The sequence below is a fragment of the Cyprinodon tularosa genome, unplaced genomic scaffold (genome assembly GCF_016077235.1).
Source record: "Cyprinodon tularosa strain WSP-4 unplaced genomic scaffold, ASM1607723v1 ctg348, whole genome shotgun sequence".
NCBI classification, from domain to species: Eukaryota; Metazoa; Chordata; class Actinopteri; order Cyprinodontiformes; family Cyprinodontidae; genus Cyprinodon; species Cyprinodon tularosa.
Window position 1 is genome coordinate 443588 of NW_024039061.1, and position 17733 is coordinate 461320.

The following is a 17733-nucleotide window of genomic DNA, read 5'->3' on the forward strand; positions in this document are numbered from 1 at the left end:
GATCATAACAGACTTTTGGTCATTCTCTTTGAGCTTAAGTGTTTCAAATTGTTAAAATATAAGACCAAGTGGGGGGTATTTATCTTCTTCCAGGAAGTTTGTGGTTATACACTGTATGTGTTAGAGCATAAACACATTTGGTTTTGTTTTGCCCTTGAGGCAGAGTATCTACTAGAACTATGCAAATAAGGCACTTTGCCTTCACATACCTATGAAACTGAAAGATTTCACACAGCTGGCTAAAAGTACTCAGTTTTCTTTCGTCTTTTTTTTTTTTTTTTTTTTTTTCTAAAGGGGGAGGAGAAGGGGGTTGAGAGAAGGAGGATCATCCGGGAACAACTTGTGGAAACCCCACCCGTTCTGGGAGGAGTTCATCAGCCTTCATAAAAAGGCCTTTGAAATGCAGAGTCAAGCCAACTCTACACGCAGGCATTTCATTTAACACTGAACCAAGGATCAGAGCTCAGTTTTCTTGGTACAGCCAAAAGGATACAGCATGTCCGATATGCTTGACGATATCATCGCAAAAGTAAGTGAAATCATAAGTTGTTCTTTCTTTTTCTTTCTGTGTTGATCTGTTTTCTGAACTTCTAAAAATACATCCAGAAGTTTTTTTTGTTCCTGTCAGCTCTAATATGAGTCAATATGTATCACTTTACAGACAGTCTGTATGCTTTTTTGGTAACTGAGTGAACTATTTTACAGAACCTTATGAACTTGGCCTTGAATGAAGACCAGCTCTTGCCACAGTCACAGCTTAAAATCCCAGGGCAAAACCGACTGAGCCGATCGACCTCCTTCTTCTGCCCCTCCTCCCATCCTGCCTCCTCGAGCCTCAGCTCGAGCTCTGAGCATGTTAACGATGATGACAATGGCAGTTCTATTTGGTCACCCATCTGGAAGGGGACACAAGTTTCCAACACAAAACAGCTCAACTTCCGGCCTGACCGCTCCATGAGTCTGACCGAGCCCAGCAGCTGCCTGCTTCCTTCAATCGGACACCTTAAAGGTCTGGAGTCTTTTCCCCTGAGCTCTGCTACTACAGTGGCCCCCCCACCGGGGTTTCCTCCCGCATCTAACCTCCAAGCTCAGGTACCACCAATGCTTTCCTCTAACCGTTACAAGACTGAGTTGTGTCGTGGATACCAGGAGAGTGGAACATGCAAGTATGGCAGCAAGTGTCAGTTTGCCCACGGTGAGGCCGAACTGAGAGGACTTTACCGCCACCCTAAATATAAGACCGAACCCTGCAGAACCTTCTACAACTTCGGCTACTGTCCTTACGGCTCACGCTGTCACTTCATCCATGAGGAGAAAATCAGTGGTGGTCTCCTATCATCGGCTAAATTTGAGCAGCAGAAAAATCCTTCTGGCGTCCACAACCCACGGCACCAGCTTCGCCAGAGTGTCAGCTTTGCTGGCTTCATGGGGCCTGCTCGCAGTTCCTCTCCTCCGTCATTCCCTTCGCTCTTAAATGACCCCAACCTAGGATTCACTCGGGCACCTTCAGTTTCCCCTCCTCCCCCTGATCTCCTCTCCCCAGTGTATGGAGACTCCATGCAAAGGGAGACATCTGCATTCCAGTTTGGCAGCCACCAGACCCGCACCAGTACTGCAGACATTCCTCTCATCCTTGAACCAAAGCCCACACGCTGCATGTGTGGCCATGGAAATAATTTTACCAGTAACAAAACCAAATCCTTCTCCAGCACGGTGGACCAGGACAACAGCCTGCTGTTTCCTGGTCTTGCCAGTACCGGGGGTTTTAGCAGGCCCACCGGACTACAGCGCTTCTCCTCTGAGGACTCCCTGGAGGACAGCTACAGCAGCAGCAGTTCCAGCGGGACCGAGTCTCCAACCTTCGACGGGTCCACCAAGCGGCTCACTGTGTTTGAGCGCTTGTCCCTGTCTGACTAAAAAAAGAAATGTCAGATGGGACGACGAAAAGAGGACTATGACACTTGCGTAGCTTTTCCATTTCCTGACTCTTTTTAAAACTGTTCAGAACAAGACAACTTAATAACACTTCTAGAACTTATCTTTTACAAACTACACATACTAAGATAATTTTAGAACTCAAATGTTATCAGACTTTACTTTTATAATCTTAGCTTAGCCTGTTAGATCTTTGTATGTGGTCTTCCAAGAGAATTACCTCCTCTGCAGGTTTTCACCTTACCAGCACATATTTTGGCACATTACAAATCAGTGGTTATTAAAAGGTCTTTTTTTTAGTGATAATCCTCAAAGCCTGTGCCTTAAAGACTTTTCCATCCTTTGTGCCACAAGCAGTATATTTGATTCAGTATATTTGATTCAGTAGCCTTAATCAGCAAGACCTGACATGTGTCTATTATATGCACTTTACAGCTAATTCAAATGGGGAAAATGTCCCAGTAGCATTCAACCAAAGCTTCATTTGTAATTCTGCTCAGTGTGTATGAAAAGAGTGACTGTACAAGAATGCATGTAAGGGTGTTTGAGTTTATTTTTCTTTTATCAAGACTTGGGGTGCAAGTAAATATTGCAGAATACTGAAGGATCAAAGTATGCTAATAGATTGTTGAGTTGTGAACTGAATATCTGTATCCTGACATGCTTTCCTGGTGTTTGATTCTGTAAAATGTTCTGTCATATTTACTCATTTGTTAATTGCACACCATTTATTGTTTTTGTTTTGTTTTTTTTCTCCCCTTGTTTGTTTGACAGCCTGGTTCAGGGAACACCGCAGTATTCCATATGGTTATTGGTTGGCTCTTGTTGTTTAACTTAAACTAATGTATTTATTGTATTTATTCATGTTTAAAAGAAAATAAACTATGTGTTTTGTACTTCTATTTATGGAGAGATATTTCCAACTCTCTGAAATGCCAATGTGAGGAGAAAAAAAAAACAGAAAAAGAGAATATTATATTTTTAATTGCCTGAAAGCAAGCAATAAATTCCTAAATAAACAAAACTTTTTGTTGTCTTCTTATTGATTTACATCAGTAGGTTCTCTAATTTGCACATGGCTACTAAACGCTCTACATGAAATAAGGAATTCTGTAAATTGGGACACAGACAAAAGGGGGAAAAAAATTGAGTCAGCCACGAACACACAAAAGCAAAACTTCCCTAAAGGAAAATATGTAGCTAGTTTGTTTTTCTATACAACAGTTGAAATTACCTGGCTGCTTCCCTAGATCATATTGTTCTCTAACATTTTAGAAAAACATTTTAGAAACAGTTTTTACTTATTTCTTACAGTCACACTCAGCTTTCTCAAGGATAAACTAGGCTTTAAGTAATTATGTAAAATTACTAAAACCAGTATATTTAACCATCCTCCCCTCATGTTGCTGACAGCAGAGGCTATTACTCTTCCTCCTATTTTGACTGAAATATTCGAACTTTATATAGAGCTAAATTATCAAACAGTAGCCACAGTATACTGACTCACAGTATAACCCTCAGCAGCACAAGTCCCATCTTTTTTCATGCTTAAAAATGTGCTAAAACCCAGTTTTAATAAAGTGAACATAACTGGATTACACAACATGCTGTTTTTCCCAGGAAACAAGTCAGCTGCTGTCATTTCCATCTTCCAATCTTGATTGATCTGTTCTGCCTCGTGAGCTCAATGTTCTAGAGATTGTGCAAGACATTCAGATGTTAAGCAGAAGTTCACAAAAGTACCCTGTTGCAACTTCCACTTTATTTTCCATGTGAGGCACTGTGTTGTGCAACCACAACAGCACACTAACAGCGTTTTGGTAGCCGAAGCGAGGAAACAAAAGTTTTGAGCTGAACATATTAGGAGCTGCCACTCTGACTGGACAGATGATAGTGCAACGTGTTTTACATGGTCATAGATTTTTTGTTTCCCATAGAAGTCGCAGTGTTTAAATCAGTGTGTACATCGTGTGAAGTATGCACTGCATGAATATTTGACATTCAGTGGGTCTGATTGTTGACAGAGATTTTAAGGCATTTTTGCATGATACAGTGTGGACTGTTGAAGGGATTTGGAATTATGTTTCTTTAGAAAATGCAAGATGATTTTTTTTAGAAAGCCAAGGAACTTGCGCTTATGATACTAAACTGAAATCCTGTTGCGCAACCTTATGTCAAAGGTGTTCTTGTACAATTGTTTAGTCATTTTCACAGTTCAATAACAATTCTGCGCTCCATTTAAGCTGGCCTACAATCACTTTCACATTCATAATCATCATTCTATGTTGTAAGAACACAGAACACTGAGAGTGTACTCATAACCTTGAAATGTTTCACTTTTAAATTGGTAATACTGTCTTCCATGTGAAGTTGCTTGTTATTCTGAGAAGTTACAAATCCTGTGAAACAAGCTGCCTTTAAAATTAGTCAATATGCATCCGTCCATCCAATTATTCATCAAGGTCATGGGGCGCTGGTGCCGATCTTCAATAATCTATGGGCAGTAAATAAAGATCTCTTGTTTATAAATCAACCTTCAGCAGTTCTCTGAAGACCTCAGAGTTTTTGTTATAGATCATTCCTGAAAATATTTTCAGTAAAACATCACAAAGACAGAGGAACATAGAAGATCAGTAAAAGGTAGAGATGTGAACCTGGAAGCTGATTGAGGTTAGAAAACAATTTCCCTTAGCTTGGAACATCTCTCAGAGCACTTTTTAGTCAGTTAGTCAGAGTCTGACATGACTTCAAACTAATCCAAATTTGTAAAACTACATAACTAAAAGGCTGTCTAAGGAGGGATTTAATCAGAGAAGCAGAGAAGACCCCTGTGGTTGCTTAGGAAGAGCTGTAGAGACTCACAGTTCAGGTACAAATCTATCACCATGAATGTGGGCTACATGAAAAAGTCTCAAGAAAGTGGTCATTGTTGGAGCAAAACTATAAAACATAGCCAAAACTTTTTGCAACAAGTACAATTGGCTATATGCAAATTAGCATAGCACATCACCATGATCACACCATCCCTGACAGAAAAGATGGTGGTGGCATTATCACTGAATGAGTTAAATCAAAGCAATCCTGGTAGAAAACATGTAAATCACAATTGCTTTATTTGTCACCCAGCCTGGAGTAGCACGCTAATAGGATGATACTGAGTTTTGGTGCAGCTCCGAGGCCTGTCCGAGGCATTGCTGCTTGCAAAGGCATTGCTCTTAAAGACTAAGGCAGTGCTTTTCTTTTCAGAGCTAAAGTGGAAAGGTTTCGATCCACATATATTTACTTGTGAAAATGGCCAATTGTATTATTGCGTTCTTACTTCACAGCTGGAAAACACATTAAAATTTGAAGGTTTTCAAACCTCTCGACATTCAGGGTATGAAATGTATCCATTCATTCATCCATTTTCTCCCGCTTATTCCATCAGGGTCATGGCGGGGCCGGTGCCAATCTCTAGCAGTATACGGGCGAAAGGCAGGGTACACCCTGGACAAGTTGTCTGTCCATCACAGGGCAAGGAAATCCATTCTTAGTATTTGATTTTTAAGACTCAGTTATGATATTTTCTTTCAAATAATAACTGTTTGAATCTTTAACATGTAACCAAGAAAGAATTAGGATTCCCTTAAAAGAAGTAACAAAGCAACCTAAATATCTTATTTCATTAGTATTTTTATATAAATAAACCAAATTTTCCATTTTGTCATTGTTCTTTCTCTATCTTATAATATTATCATTAGGTAAATAAAACAAGAAAGACATTTTATCAAAACTTGATCCCATTATCAGCTGTGCTGTGAAAACTGCTGAGACAGTCTTATTCTAAATTGATTTACTGCATCTTCTTAAAGTACAGACATACATGAGGAAAGCAGATTTTCCTAAGAAACTGATTAAAACTGGACCCCAAGTAAACCTTAGCTTGAGCTACAATTGCACATTGTGTCTTTAAACCCAGTTCCCCTTTCAAGCAATAGCAGGATGTGTTGCCATGGTGACGGACAATGACCACATAGTGTAAACAGCAAGACCAGAAAAGAAAAAAAGAAAAAACTGGCATGTGTTTGTTCACAAACATTAACTTACCAGCCGGTTCACGGAACCAGACTTTTTAAACGTGGAACAACAGGGTGATGTCTGAAAGCTCCACAAAGCTGAACATTTAACCAACCGCTAAAAATGTGCATTCTTTTGTAAAATAGATCATGTTGAACTGCTTAGAATTTTTAATTCTTGACTGAATTTAACTTTTTTTTTCCACCTTACATTCTGTACCTGATCATTTTTAACACAGACTACCTATCACCTCCCTCTGAGAGGCTGTTAATAATCAACCACAAAGCTGCTTCTGTCAAAATAGACTTTACCCGTGTCACCTGATCTTAAGCCCTGTACATGCACTCAGACAAGCCTTTTCAAAGCAAACAGTCTAATGTTAAAGATAATTTATTAAAGAGTGGTCTGAATAGGCTAAATAAAAGTTTTAGAAAATTAAAAAGTTGTACTATAAACTTTAATCTATAAGTCCTTCTAGGTTAAACACAGTAATAAAATGTTTCATGAGGAAAAATCTCAGCAAATCTTTCAAATTCTAGAGGATTAACATTTTTCTTCATCTACAAGGGCGTAAGGAAAGGATTTTGAGTCAGCAGTTTTTTAAGGCTTTGCTGTCGAAGGGTTCTGCAATAGAACCTAGTAACCAGCTATGTGTGTGTGTGTCTGTGTACATGCAGAGTTTCCCTGGTTTATACTCCCTCTCCCGTCCTCCCAGCATGTCTCAATCTGCAGATTAAACATTGTGGTTGAGAAATCTTTTAGCCCTAAAACGTTGTCAGCCATTTAGAGTGTGATGTTGTCGGTTATGTAAGTTTGACCCCTTGCTAACTAGGCCGTTGGGAAACACCACGATTTTTCTTGGAAAAGAATAACATTAACTACCGTCAAAGTATGCCAAAATACTAAGAAACTTCACGAACTGACGGGTGAAACCTGTTTTGGAATATTCCTTGCCATTTTTAAAGTAGTATACTAATGTGTAACACTATCCTATAGATAAACAACTCTTTTCTCAATGAATTGTGGCAGGAATAAAAGAATCTGGAACGGGAGTTTCGGTCATATGTTGTTCTTTTATTTGTGATTTTAGACTTTAATACTGTTTTATTGCCCTTTACTCTGGAACAGGAAAATAAAGGCGAGAACTAACAAGTGTTGAATCACTATAACAGGGTGGGTCAGGACATATAAGTGGGTCAAAGCTTGTAAAAGGGAGGAGAACAGATAAAGGTAATGAGATCAGCATTTAAGAGTGTAACTGCCAGAGTCCAGCCATGAATCTCCTGAGCTGAAGAGCAGATTAATAGGAAAGAATACAGACTCAAAAACATGCACGTTTTTTTTGTTGTTTTTTTTAACAGTGTCCTGTCTGGCAATGTGGCAATAAGAAAAATTGACTTAATGCCAAAAAGAGCCCAACAGATTTTGCTTTCATGAGTGGAGCAGTACAGCTATGGGCATAGTTTTCCACTTGATTTATGCATATAAATTGCTTTATTATAATTATGCAGGGAGTTTTACAGATTATATGGACACTGCAATGTAAGTAGAACAGGAAAGAAAAAAATGAAAAAAGGAGAAAAGATGAAAGAAAGAGGAGATAAAGGGGATATAATGAGAAAACATCTTCAGTCTGCTTCATCACCTGCAAAGAGATGTAAAAAGAACAGCACAACCAACAGACATGCTACAAGACATACAATTAAGTAACACCTAGATACTATCACTGAAGTATAAGTAGTATTATTTAATCTGACATGTATTCTGTGTTACCTGAAGGTAAGAATATGGGGTTTCTGTATGGAAGTGAATCTCTGAGTACCTGGAACCAAGCACCTGTAGTCCTTTGTGAGAGTGCACTTGTGCATGTAAGTTTATCCAAAGAAAAAAATGCTCAATAGTGGTTGAGGAGACCCAAAGACCCAGACGCCCAAAGGGACCCCAAGAGCAAAGGCGCCAGGGAGGGGCCAACCCAGGAAATCCAACCAAGGGAGGAGGAGAGATGGCCCCGAGGAAGTCCCCCAGCCACCGCAACGCTGGAGCCCCCTGGAGCCATGGGGACGAGTCTGCGGGCTCTGGCGGCAAGCCAGTCACCCCGAAGTGAATCCAGCCATGGGTTCCAGGGATCCAAGGCCCCACAGGCGCCCGACCCCCCCGGCAGGAGCCCAAGAAGTCGCCAGGAAAAAGCCAATAGCCACCCGGGCATTCACCCCCATACACCGAGCTCCACCAGTGCACCGGCGAGCCCAGGTGTGGAGGCTGGAAATGGGCTCCGCACTTAGCAGAGACTTGAAATGTTCTTGGGAGATGTAGCAGTTCAGACCTCAACCTGACAAAAAAAGAAGAAAGTCTCAATCACGCCTTCCCACCCTCGTGGCCCCACTCACACCACACAGTCTCTCTGAAGATGAGCGAGGGAAAAAAAACGCGGACGCACATTCACACATACTCACACACACATCCAATAATAACAGGACCAGAGACTCAGCGGCAACGGTGGTTGGTCCCAGGATTATCGTTTGACCCAATAAGTGAACCTAAAATCTGGATGGGGGGAGGAGAGCGGTGACACCGCCACACCAACCCATCTCGTTCCTGCTTCGGGCCTGGCCCCCCACCCCACACCCGGACCAGACAACCCCCAGCAAAAGCCCTACACGCCCCGCACAGGCCATCCAACCAGAGCCCCCCCACCCCTACTAACTAATTCACCCAGCCACTACATGACCCTCCCTCCACCCTCCTTTGGGGAGAGCAGAAGTGACAGCCCCGGCACCGGCAGGCCACCCAGGCCCCGCAGCAGCCCCCCGCCAAGACCATGGACCAGGCAGCTCGCTCTTTCTCCAGGCCCCAGACTCCGGGTGGCAGCCGGAGAACAGGGGTGAAAGAAGACCCCGATCCTCCCTACACCTGCCCAAATGTAGTGTTGTTGCATGTTGCTCTCAAGTGTAATTAAAACTGGGAGTATCAAAAGGAGGTGTCCAGCACAGTCCACCCCCACTCCGGAAGACAGGCGGTGCGAGCATACCCCCCACAATCGACAACCCAACAGTGGTGAGGCCCACGAAATAAGCCCCCCCACAATGCCCTACATAGATGTGTGTTGTGAAAGTGTTGTAAATGGAGGTGTCTAAAATGCAAAATAAAATTGGGGTGGGGGACGTCATCAGAAGGTGGAACCCTCCAGTAACAACCCCCTCCCCAAGAACCTACATGTGTGGCAGTGTGATGGATCAGGCAGAGGGAGGAATCCGGGGATGGGGAGCAAAGGACTGGGGTGCTTACTGCACTAGGTACAAAAACATGCACGTTTTCAAATGTTTTATCAGCTCAAATTTTCATAATATCAAGGAAGCAGAAATGTATGTGACTGTCACACACATATGGTTTATATTGTATTGGAGGCTTGTTTTCTAGTCCTTGTGTTGGCAAACCAATTAGGTGGACAAACAGAGGAGAAACGAACAAAATTGGAATAAATGTACGCTTATAAACACACCAATCTTTGAGGAAAAACTTTCTAAATCTAAAATTCTAGTCAAACGCTTTAATATGTTCCTGTTCACAAGTGAAATCAGATTTTCTCTTAGGAGCAAAGTGGTAGGAAAAAGGTGGATATAGCTGCTATTTTTAATTGCTTCTTTGAAAGCTACTGTTACACAATAGTTATTGTAATTAGAATATTATACTATCCAAAAAAAGCTGCCAGGGTCGAAGTCTAAAGAACCTTTATCAGGACCACTTTAAACAATACTAGAAAATCTGCCGTCTTAAAAAAATATATATATAATCAACTCCTCTTTGGTAAACATAAGAATAGTTGAAAGACTCCCTTCTTGAATATTTGCAAAGGATGTTCTTTCCCCACATATGCACCACTTATGTGATGCATTTTTCTGCATTGCAGTGGCAAACAGTTATAATAAACCTTTCTGAAAGGTATAAACCAGATGGCAGAAAAAGCATTCTTCACATATTATGTTTTGCTTTTACATTTGTTGCATGGCAAAACAAAAGGAATGCATAAAAATAAGCACTGAGTTATATCTAACCTCGGTTGGTTCTAACCTCAGTTGCTCTGAGGTTAGATATACTCTTTTAGCATGGTTTCAAATGAAGTGGGAAGAACACATAGACCATATCCTGTCAATGGTATTTAGAAAAATGCATAGCTTTGTCTTCTTACAGTAAATTGTAACTTATTCAGAAAGAAAGGTAGAGAGACTGTCTGCAGACTTCAGAGAAATTAGGGATAAGTTGTGGCAGTGTCAATAATTGGGAACTGGTGAAGAAGGAAGGAGGAAATGTTTGTGTTGTGACATCACAGAGGGGAAGTGCAAACCTTTTATAGCCATGTTCTATCACTAAGTCACAATCCTCAGCTACAGGCTTTCAGTCAACCCTCCTCCTTTGCCCCCCTCCATATCCACTTCAGTGACGCAAATACAACCGAGAGCAGACACAGGAGACGCAGGAGGAAGACGAAGAAAGTGGAGGAGGAGAGCAGTCTGTGAGGGAGAGGGCAGAGCAAAAATCCCCTAACTCCCCCCCTTTGGCTTTCTTCACAACTTCTCCTTTCCTGATAATCCATTCTTCCTCACTCAAGCTTTACTTTCACTAGCTACTCTGGTTGGCTCTAACGGTAGCCTTGAAGGGATTCATAACAACCTCTCATGCACAGTCATATTGTTTTATGGCACTTTTGACGTGCCTTAGGAAATATTTAGACTTTTTTATGATAGTGTCACTTCTAAGGTTCAATGTTGTGCCTGGCTTTGAAGTGCAGTACAGGATAACGAGTCAGTCATCTTATACAGGTACACCAATCAACAACAAAACAGCATAAGTTAAAAAAGGAAGTTCTTCGCACCAGTGTTAACAGAACATGTTGTACTTGAACTAGAAATAGCTTAACTTCAGTTGCTTCCTTATTTCTAACCTAACAAGAAGTAAATCTACATAATGTGTATGATGCACTGTGAAAATAAGACATTGTTGTGCTGAGGAGGACATAGAGAGCTACATTTGTACCTTACGTTTAACTTGTAGGTTACACTTCTGGGTTATAGATGGATGGGTTTTATAAAGACCATATAATCAACAGCAGGTTTTATTGCACTCGTCTATGAGTTTGACTTCCTACAAATCAGAAATGTTGGCTAAACATTGAACCGGTGGAACAGACTCATAATCATAATGGTCTTTGCAATAAACTGATTCTAAACCTAGTGCTTAAGCTTGATGTCATACCTTTGACTTTGACCAAAGGTTATAATTCCTCCCTCCTAAAATGATGGTTTGGAAATGTTACAGTGATTCTGTGTACTCTACAATAACAGTTCCTTTACTTGTGGTAGAAAGAAGTTTTACTGAAGAAAACTAAAGAAATAGAGGGTTGGAAGGCTCACAGGTAGATAATTACGCAACAAGACTTTAATGTGGCTACATGAATCTTTTTGGCTGAGAAAACAATTGCACTATACAAAAGTATTATGAGAATATATAAACATAAATAGGACTGCACAGTGTCTTTCTGCATGGAGTTTGCATGTTCTCCCTTTGCATGCATGGGTTCTCTTCGGGTACTTCGGCTTCCTGCCACAGTCTAAAAGCATGACTGTTAGGTTAATTGGCTTCTCTAAATTCTCCTTAGATGTGAGTGTGAATGGATGTTTGTCCTGTTTGTGTCTGTGTTCCCCTTCAATAAACTTGCGACCTGTCCAGTGTGTACCCTGTCTCTCGCCCATTGGGGTCTCTCGCGACCCCAGCAGGGATAACCGTGACGGAAAATGGATGGATGGATGGATAAATATAAATGTCTACTAATATACTGTAGCATATTAAATAAATATGAACAATTGTAGTTTGCTGGTTTTTAATGTCTAACATTAAGCCTGTCATTTGGCCTTCCAGAAAATTGTCTCCCTGTTCTACCAACTTACTGGGATTCAAAATCTTGCTACCACAAGTAAAGTTTGACTTTGTGTAGTAAAACAAGAACCTCATTTAAAAAGGCCGACCTAACCTTAAGATGTGCTTTGGATTATATATTTGATAACAATTTGTGGTGGTTAGTTTAATTTCATACAAAACATAACTTACAAGCAGGGTAGAGACTTAAATTTGAATTTATTTATAACACAGCGCATATCATAGCAGAAAGTTAGGAACACTCTTTTCACTGATGAGTATTATAGAACCCACTGTGTTTCTTCTGGGTGTTGGGCAGAAAAAAAAGTCCCGTCAGCCAGTTTCACATCTATTTTTGTTATTAAAACAGCTCTTTCAAAACACTCCAGCCCAAACATCTTTTAGGCACACTTCCTGTTCATGCTACGGCCTCAGCAGGCGGTTCTCCTTTTGGCCATCACGCTTCCTGTTTTTATTTCCTTTTCTTATGAGCACATGACAATAAATTAGAACCACTTTGGTGGGTTTATTGACAGCAGATGTGTGACGCACCAGAATTATAAACAGCTTTCTGTGTTAAAGGGTACATAACTCAGTGCTATAATTATTAGTGGAGGGGAGGTCTGCTATGGTCATAAAATATAGAAAGCTTTAGTCTTTTTAAGTTTTGGCTTTAAAACTTGACACTTATGACTTTATGATTTCTTTTTCTATGGAAATATAAGTGTAAACAAATTGAAAAATATGAACAATGTCTAAAGTATCAGAAGGTATTTATGTGTGTGGTTTTTTTTTAACCAGTGTTGGGTTTTTTTAAAGTTTCATTAAAAGAAGGTAGTTATTAACAACCTTAGCCATTTTGTCAGCAAAAACCTTTTTAAACTTATTAGAGCATGGGTAGATTGCAGTAAATTTAAGAGAACATTTATGTGTTCACTCAAACATGCCAATGCTAAAATGTTAGTCCTTGCCAAAAAGAGATGAGGAATGCTCTGATCTTTATATTGCAGAAACCAAACAACCTTTCCACAGACACTTAGCCCAACACAGGTGGGCTGCCTCCTCTGGACAAGACTCTGCTGTCCACTTGCACCTTAAGGACACTCGTTCGAGGATCAGAATGTTCACATTTTGGACAAATAAGACAGATGGGTTAAAAGGGGTGTGAAGCAAGCCATTTATGTTATGACAGAAAAAACAACCTTAAACAAAGGTGGTGTACTCAGGTTTCAGCTCTCAAAAATCTATAATGCAGCATTTGAGTTGATTCCTTCCCGCTATCATGTCAATCCTTATCTCCATGCACATGGTAAAAACATGCCATTAAGCCAGTCCAACAATGACCCTAATGACTCCCCATTACAGAGATATAGGCCAGTTTCGGGTTAATTTGCAGGCCAACAAAGACCTCAATAACTCTCCATTACTAAAGGCTGATTTATACTTCGAAACTAGGTCGTAGTTTTGAAACGTAGGGTGTCGCAGTGAAAGCAAAGGCGTCCCCGCCCCCTCCGCAGACACTCTGCTGCACCTCTCCCAAATTGTAGGGGACCACAGACAGTGCCGCAGACAGGAGGCATCTGATTGGTCAATTCTACATCCACTTGCCGGCTTGTTTTGTTTGTATGACCGCCATTGCAGAAAGCAACTCATGACGTTGGACCTGCTAGAAGAGCGAGGTGCACGAGAGCGCTGGGACCCTTTTTCCACCTGGATCCCCGCTCTTTCTCGCCCTCATGTCCCTCCATTGTCAGACAAACTTGCCACCACTTCATCACCGCCTCGGCCGTATCTAGACCCACAGCTAGTTCATGATTGTCCCTCTTGCGTTGTGGCGTGGCGCAGACCACGCTTCAAACTTGAGCATACATCAAAAATGACTGCATGAAGCTCACTGCGACACACTGCTGCGGGGAGTATAACCAGCCCTTAAGGGATGGACCTTTTTTTCGGTTCAATTTGCTTGTTTTCTAAGCCATAACAAGGCTTCTGCTTGGGACACTATATAAGCCTGGAACGTAACGCTACTCCAGACATTATGATTTGAAAAAGCTTCCTGAATGGGAAGCGAAATGTCTTCAAACTTGAAAAACAAAGTCCAGTGGTTTGTTTTTTTAACTTTATTAATTTTTTAGAAGGGACTATGGCCTGGATGACTAAGAATCCTCACCAGCACTTGCCAAAAAGGATTCCTTATGCAAAGTTTAACATCTCTAAGAGAATTTTAGCTTACTATGTTAAAGCCATTGCATATGGCTCCTTCACTGACATGACTCTTCCAGGGTCCTCAAGGTTAAGGCCCATTAGAAGGTCATACCTCATCAGGTAGGACCTTAACAGTTCACCTGTTACCATTACAGGTAAACTGTTACGTGCCTGGCAAGGCAGGCCGGAGCAGGCAGCTCTCACCTCATGGAGGCCTTTGCTCTCCTTATTCTTGGTCAACAACAGCCATTAGTTTGTTGTGCTTTGGTTAATGCTAATGGCGCTCAGGTAACCTTCACGATCTCTCAAGGAGAGCCCTCTGCATTCTTAATATATCCTAGAACATCTTGCCAAGACCATTACACTATTCCATTAGACTACCAGAGTATTCCAGCTCTGATTCCTTAAGATCATAGCATAGACTTAACCCTGTGTGAGTTATCCATTTTCAACAACTTACCGTTTTTTATAATGTTCTATTCTTTTTTAAAAGCAAAGAATTCCCTTTGGTACATTGTAGTACACTATAACATTTAAATGAGTATGTGTATTAGTGAAAAAAATGTTTTTTGGGTAAAGCTGTGAAACTTTAAACTTTTTTTGTCTAAGGGAAAATAAAAAGGTGATATTTTTTTGATAGCTTTTTCTGGGTAATCTATATTTAAATTAAAACTTAAGGCACTTTTTTGTAAAAGAATAGAAAAACAGATAATTCACATCATATTTGAGCTGAGTATGGCTCTACTTGGCTTGGTCTAAGAGGATACTCCCTTTGAGTACCCCTTTGCTGATAAAAGGTTTTTCTCATTACATGGTTGCAACCCAAATCTTAACCATAAAAACTGAAAGCATATGTTTAAAGGCGCCTGCTTGCCAGCTCACAGGAAAATAGTCCCCATCGTGGCTTAAGAAGACGAGGGACAAACATAGAAAAGAAGCTTTAGAACTTTATTTGTCAATAAAAGTTCTGCAGTCCATCCATCCGTCTGTTCGTTCATCATCTTCAATTTATCCAAGATTGAATTCACCTGTGATATAGCCCCTGTATTTATCCATTGATTTTAATCTCAACATCATTTAGCAATGAAATAATAAATAGCAATAGGAAAAATATGGGAAATATGATCCTTTTTCATTTTCATTAGAGCTCTAGCTGCAGCTGCAGTTTCCTTTAGGTGAAAGAGAGAAATCATAGAAACTTGTTTAATATGACACGTAAATGATGTGTCCAGGGCTCAAATAGCACCAGTGCTCTTTACCTGATTGTTAGAGGCCAATTTGATGGTAATAAAATTATGTAGCTGAATAAGCAATTTATTTTTTCTGTCTGATAAATATGACAACTTTTCTTTGGTGTATAAAAGTTGAACATTTTAAGTCACACAGACTTTTGCTTCTTCAAAAACATGTCTAATATTCAATCAAGAATCAAGAAGAAATATATCTAAAATGCAGATAATTAAATATCCCTGCCAGAGGAAAATTCTGAATTAGGTGGGTTGATAAATGTATTAAAATATGATAGCTGGCACTAGAGTACAAAAATACAAACAAACAAAACAAAACAACTCTGAAAAGTGGGTACATATATTTACAATTCCATTGTAAATAAATGTACCCATTTTTCTGGGGTTTTTTGTTTGGTTTATCTACCAGACAACTCAGATGGTAAAGGCTGAAGTTTCAAAAGAATGTTTAACCAATACAAAATAAACCTCGAAGCAGCTGCAGAAGAAGGAAATATTAGCATTGACGTAAAAAGCTCTGAAAGCCAACAAGCTGTAAAAAAAATGAAGAACTGAAAACCAGGAACAAAAAATGGTATCACAAGCCCAAAGGTCTGACACTAAACTAAGGAAACAGGGACCAATACTTACTGGTGGAATAAAACATTTAGACTTGTATGGTTGTTAGTAAATCTAAGCCTAAAACATCAAGATAATAAACAAGGGCTTAAATAAATAAATAGGCAAAAGACAAAGATTCACAGATCATGAAAAATTAATTAAAGTTTCAATATTCTGAAAGTATCTCTAACTGTAAAACATCCTAAAATGCTTTCCATGTCTGTTTCCTAAAACAGGGAAAGTGTTAGTTCTGGAAAACATATACATAAAATGCATATACCAAAAAAAACATAACTACATTGTTTAAAATTTGATGAGCAAATGCAAAGAAATATACTGAATGTTGCGACTTAATAAGTCTCAATATGTGTCTATTTTGCAGATATTTTCTAACTGTGCATAGGAATAAGGGGTTTATGCTGCTACTATGTCAAAGCAGAGTAATTTTTACCCTCATGACGTTGTCTTGTCTTTTACTTAATGATCACTCACTCTTGTTGAGCTGAGGAATTATTAATTTACCCACACCATGTTGATTGGCTCCAAATGGTCAGTTTTTAACACATGAGAACAAAAATGTCCCCAAATGCCCCTCATGTTTGGAGGATATCAATGGACAATAAAATCCCAAAGTACACAATGAGAAGTACTGCAATAGTATTTACTATTTCTTGAATTTGCCCATTGATTTCATCTTCAGCACTACAGTAACAGAATCAATAGGTAAATTGCCACAATAGATAGTTCAGATTAATAGATGTCTGGATAAAGTTCCTGTTGCTAATAGCTAAAATGAATAAGACTATTGGTCATGACTGAAAAAAGAAAAATTCCCTTTTCTAGATCTAGATCTCAGCTTTACTCTTGGTGCCCAAGGTTTTACGATTGAAATACTTTCTTCAAAGTGCTGATGGGGCAAAATTTTTGGCTCACTTGCTTTTTCTTGTCCCTGGTTGTGTTATTTTAGGCCATTTTTTTCATATTTAAGCTAAAATCAGCAGGGCTTGTGGGTGCCCAGTCATTTCATGAGACAGCAGGGTCATCGAAGATCAGAGCACAATAGGCTGCTTTGTGAGCTAGTATGCACATATACACAGCGCTATGTTTAAACAGGTGGGCAGAAAAAAAAGAGCGGTGAGCCCTTTGTGTGTGTACTTGTGTGTTTCTGGAGGTTTTGGTTATTAAAAAGGAAAGGAATGGATACGGCATGTGTGTATTTAGCCTTGGCTGACCTCCCAGGAATACATACCACAGTGATACTAGCAGCGCCGACACCAGCAGAATTCCTGCTTATGAAAATAAGCATTGTGGAAACAGAGAAGAGAGGAAAAAAAAAATAGCAAAGGAGAAAAGCATGTGGGAAATAGAGAACAAACAATGCAGACATGATACAACACTTCTATGCAGAAAAAAATGAACACAATGTACTAGTTGGACTCTTATTATCGTTTTAAGGCAATAAAAATCAAAGTGCGTATTTTTATGAGACTAAAGTTTGTCACCATATGTTATAACAGGGCCATAACTAATCATCTCATAAGAACAATTTAGTGATCTTACAGTCATGAGCCTTAAACCCCCCCTGTTATCATACTTTACTGAATTGATGTCATTGTTAGAGCAGTTTTATGGTTTAAAACACCTTACCTGCCAAACATGTTATGCTGATTATTACCCTTTTTATAGTTTTCTCCCTTCAACCAATAGTTTCCCTTTGGGATTTACAGGCTCTATGAGCACAAGAGAACATTTGTCAGGAAATCCAGAAATTAAAGTTTCA

General features: G+C 39.8%; 1 protein-coding gene across 1 annotated transcript; it reads left to right on the top strand.

The window, feature by feature from the left end:
- Positions 1 to 378: 378 nt before the first annotated feature.
- zgc:162730 (uncharacterized protein LOC564559 homolog) lies at positions 379 to 2959 on the top strand. Its single transcript, XM_038294906.1, has 2 exons — positions 379 to 529; positions 706 to 2959. Exons 1-2 carry the CDS (start codon positions 497 to 499, stop codon positions 1915 to 1917), a joined length of 1245 nt encoding a protein of 414 aa, XP_038150834.1. The 5' UTR covers positions 379 to 496; the 3' UTR covers positions 1918 to 2959.
- The last annotated feature ends 14774 nt before the right edge of the window (positions 2960 to 17733 follow it).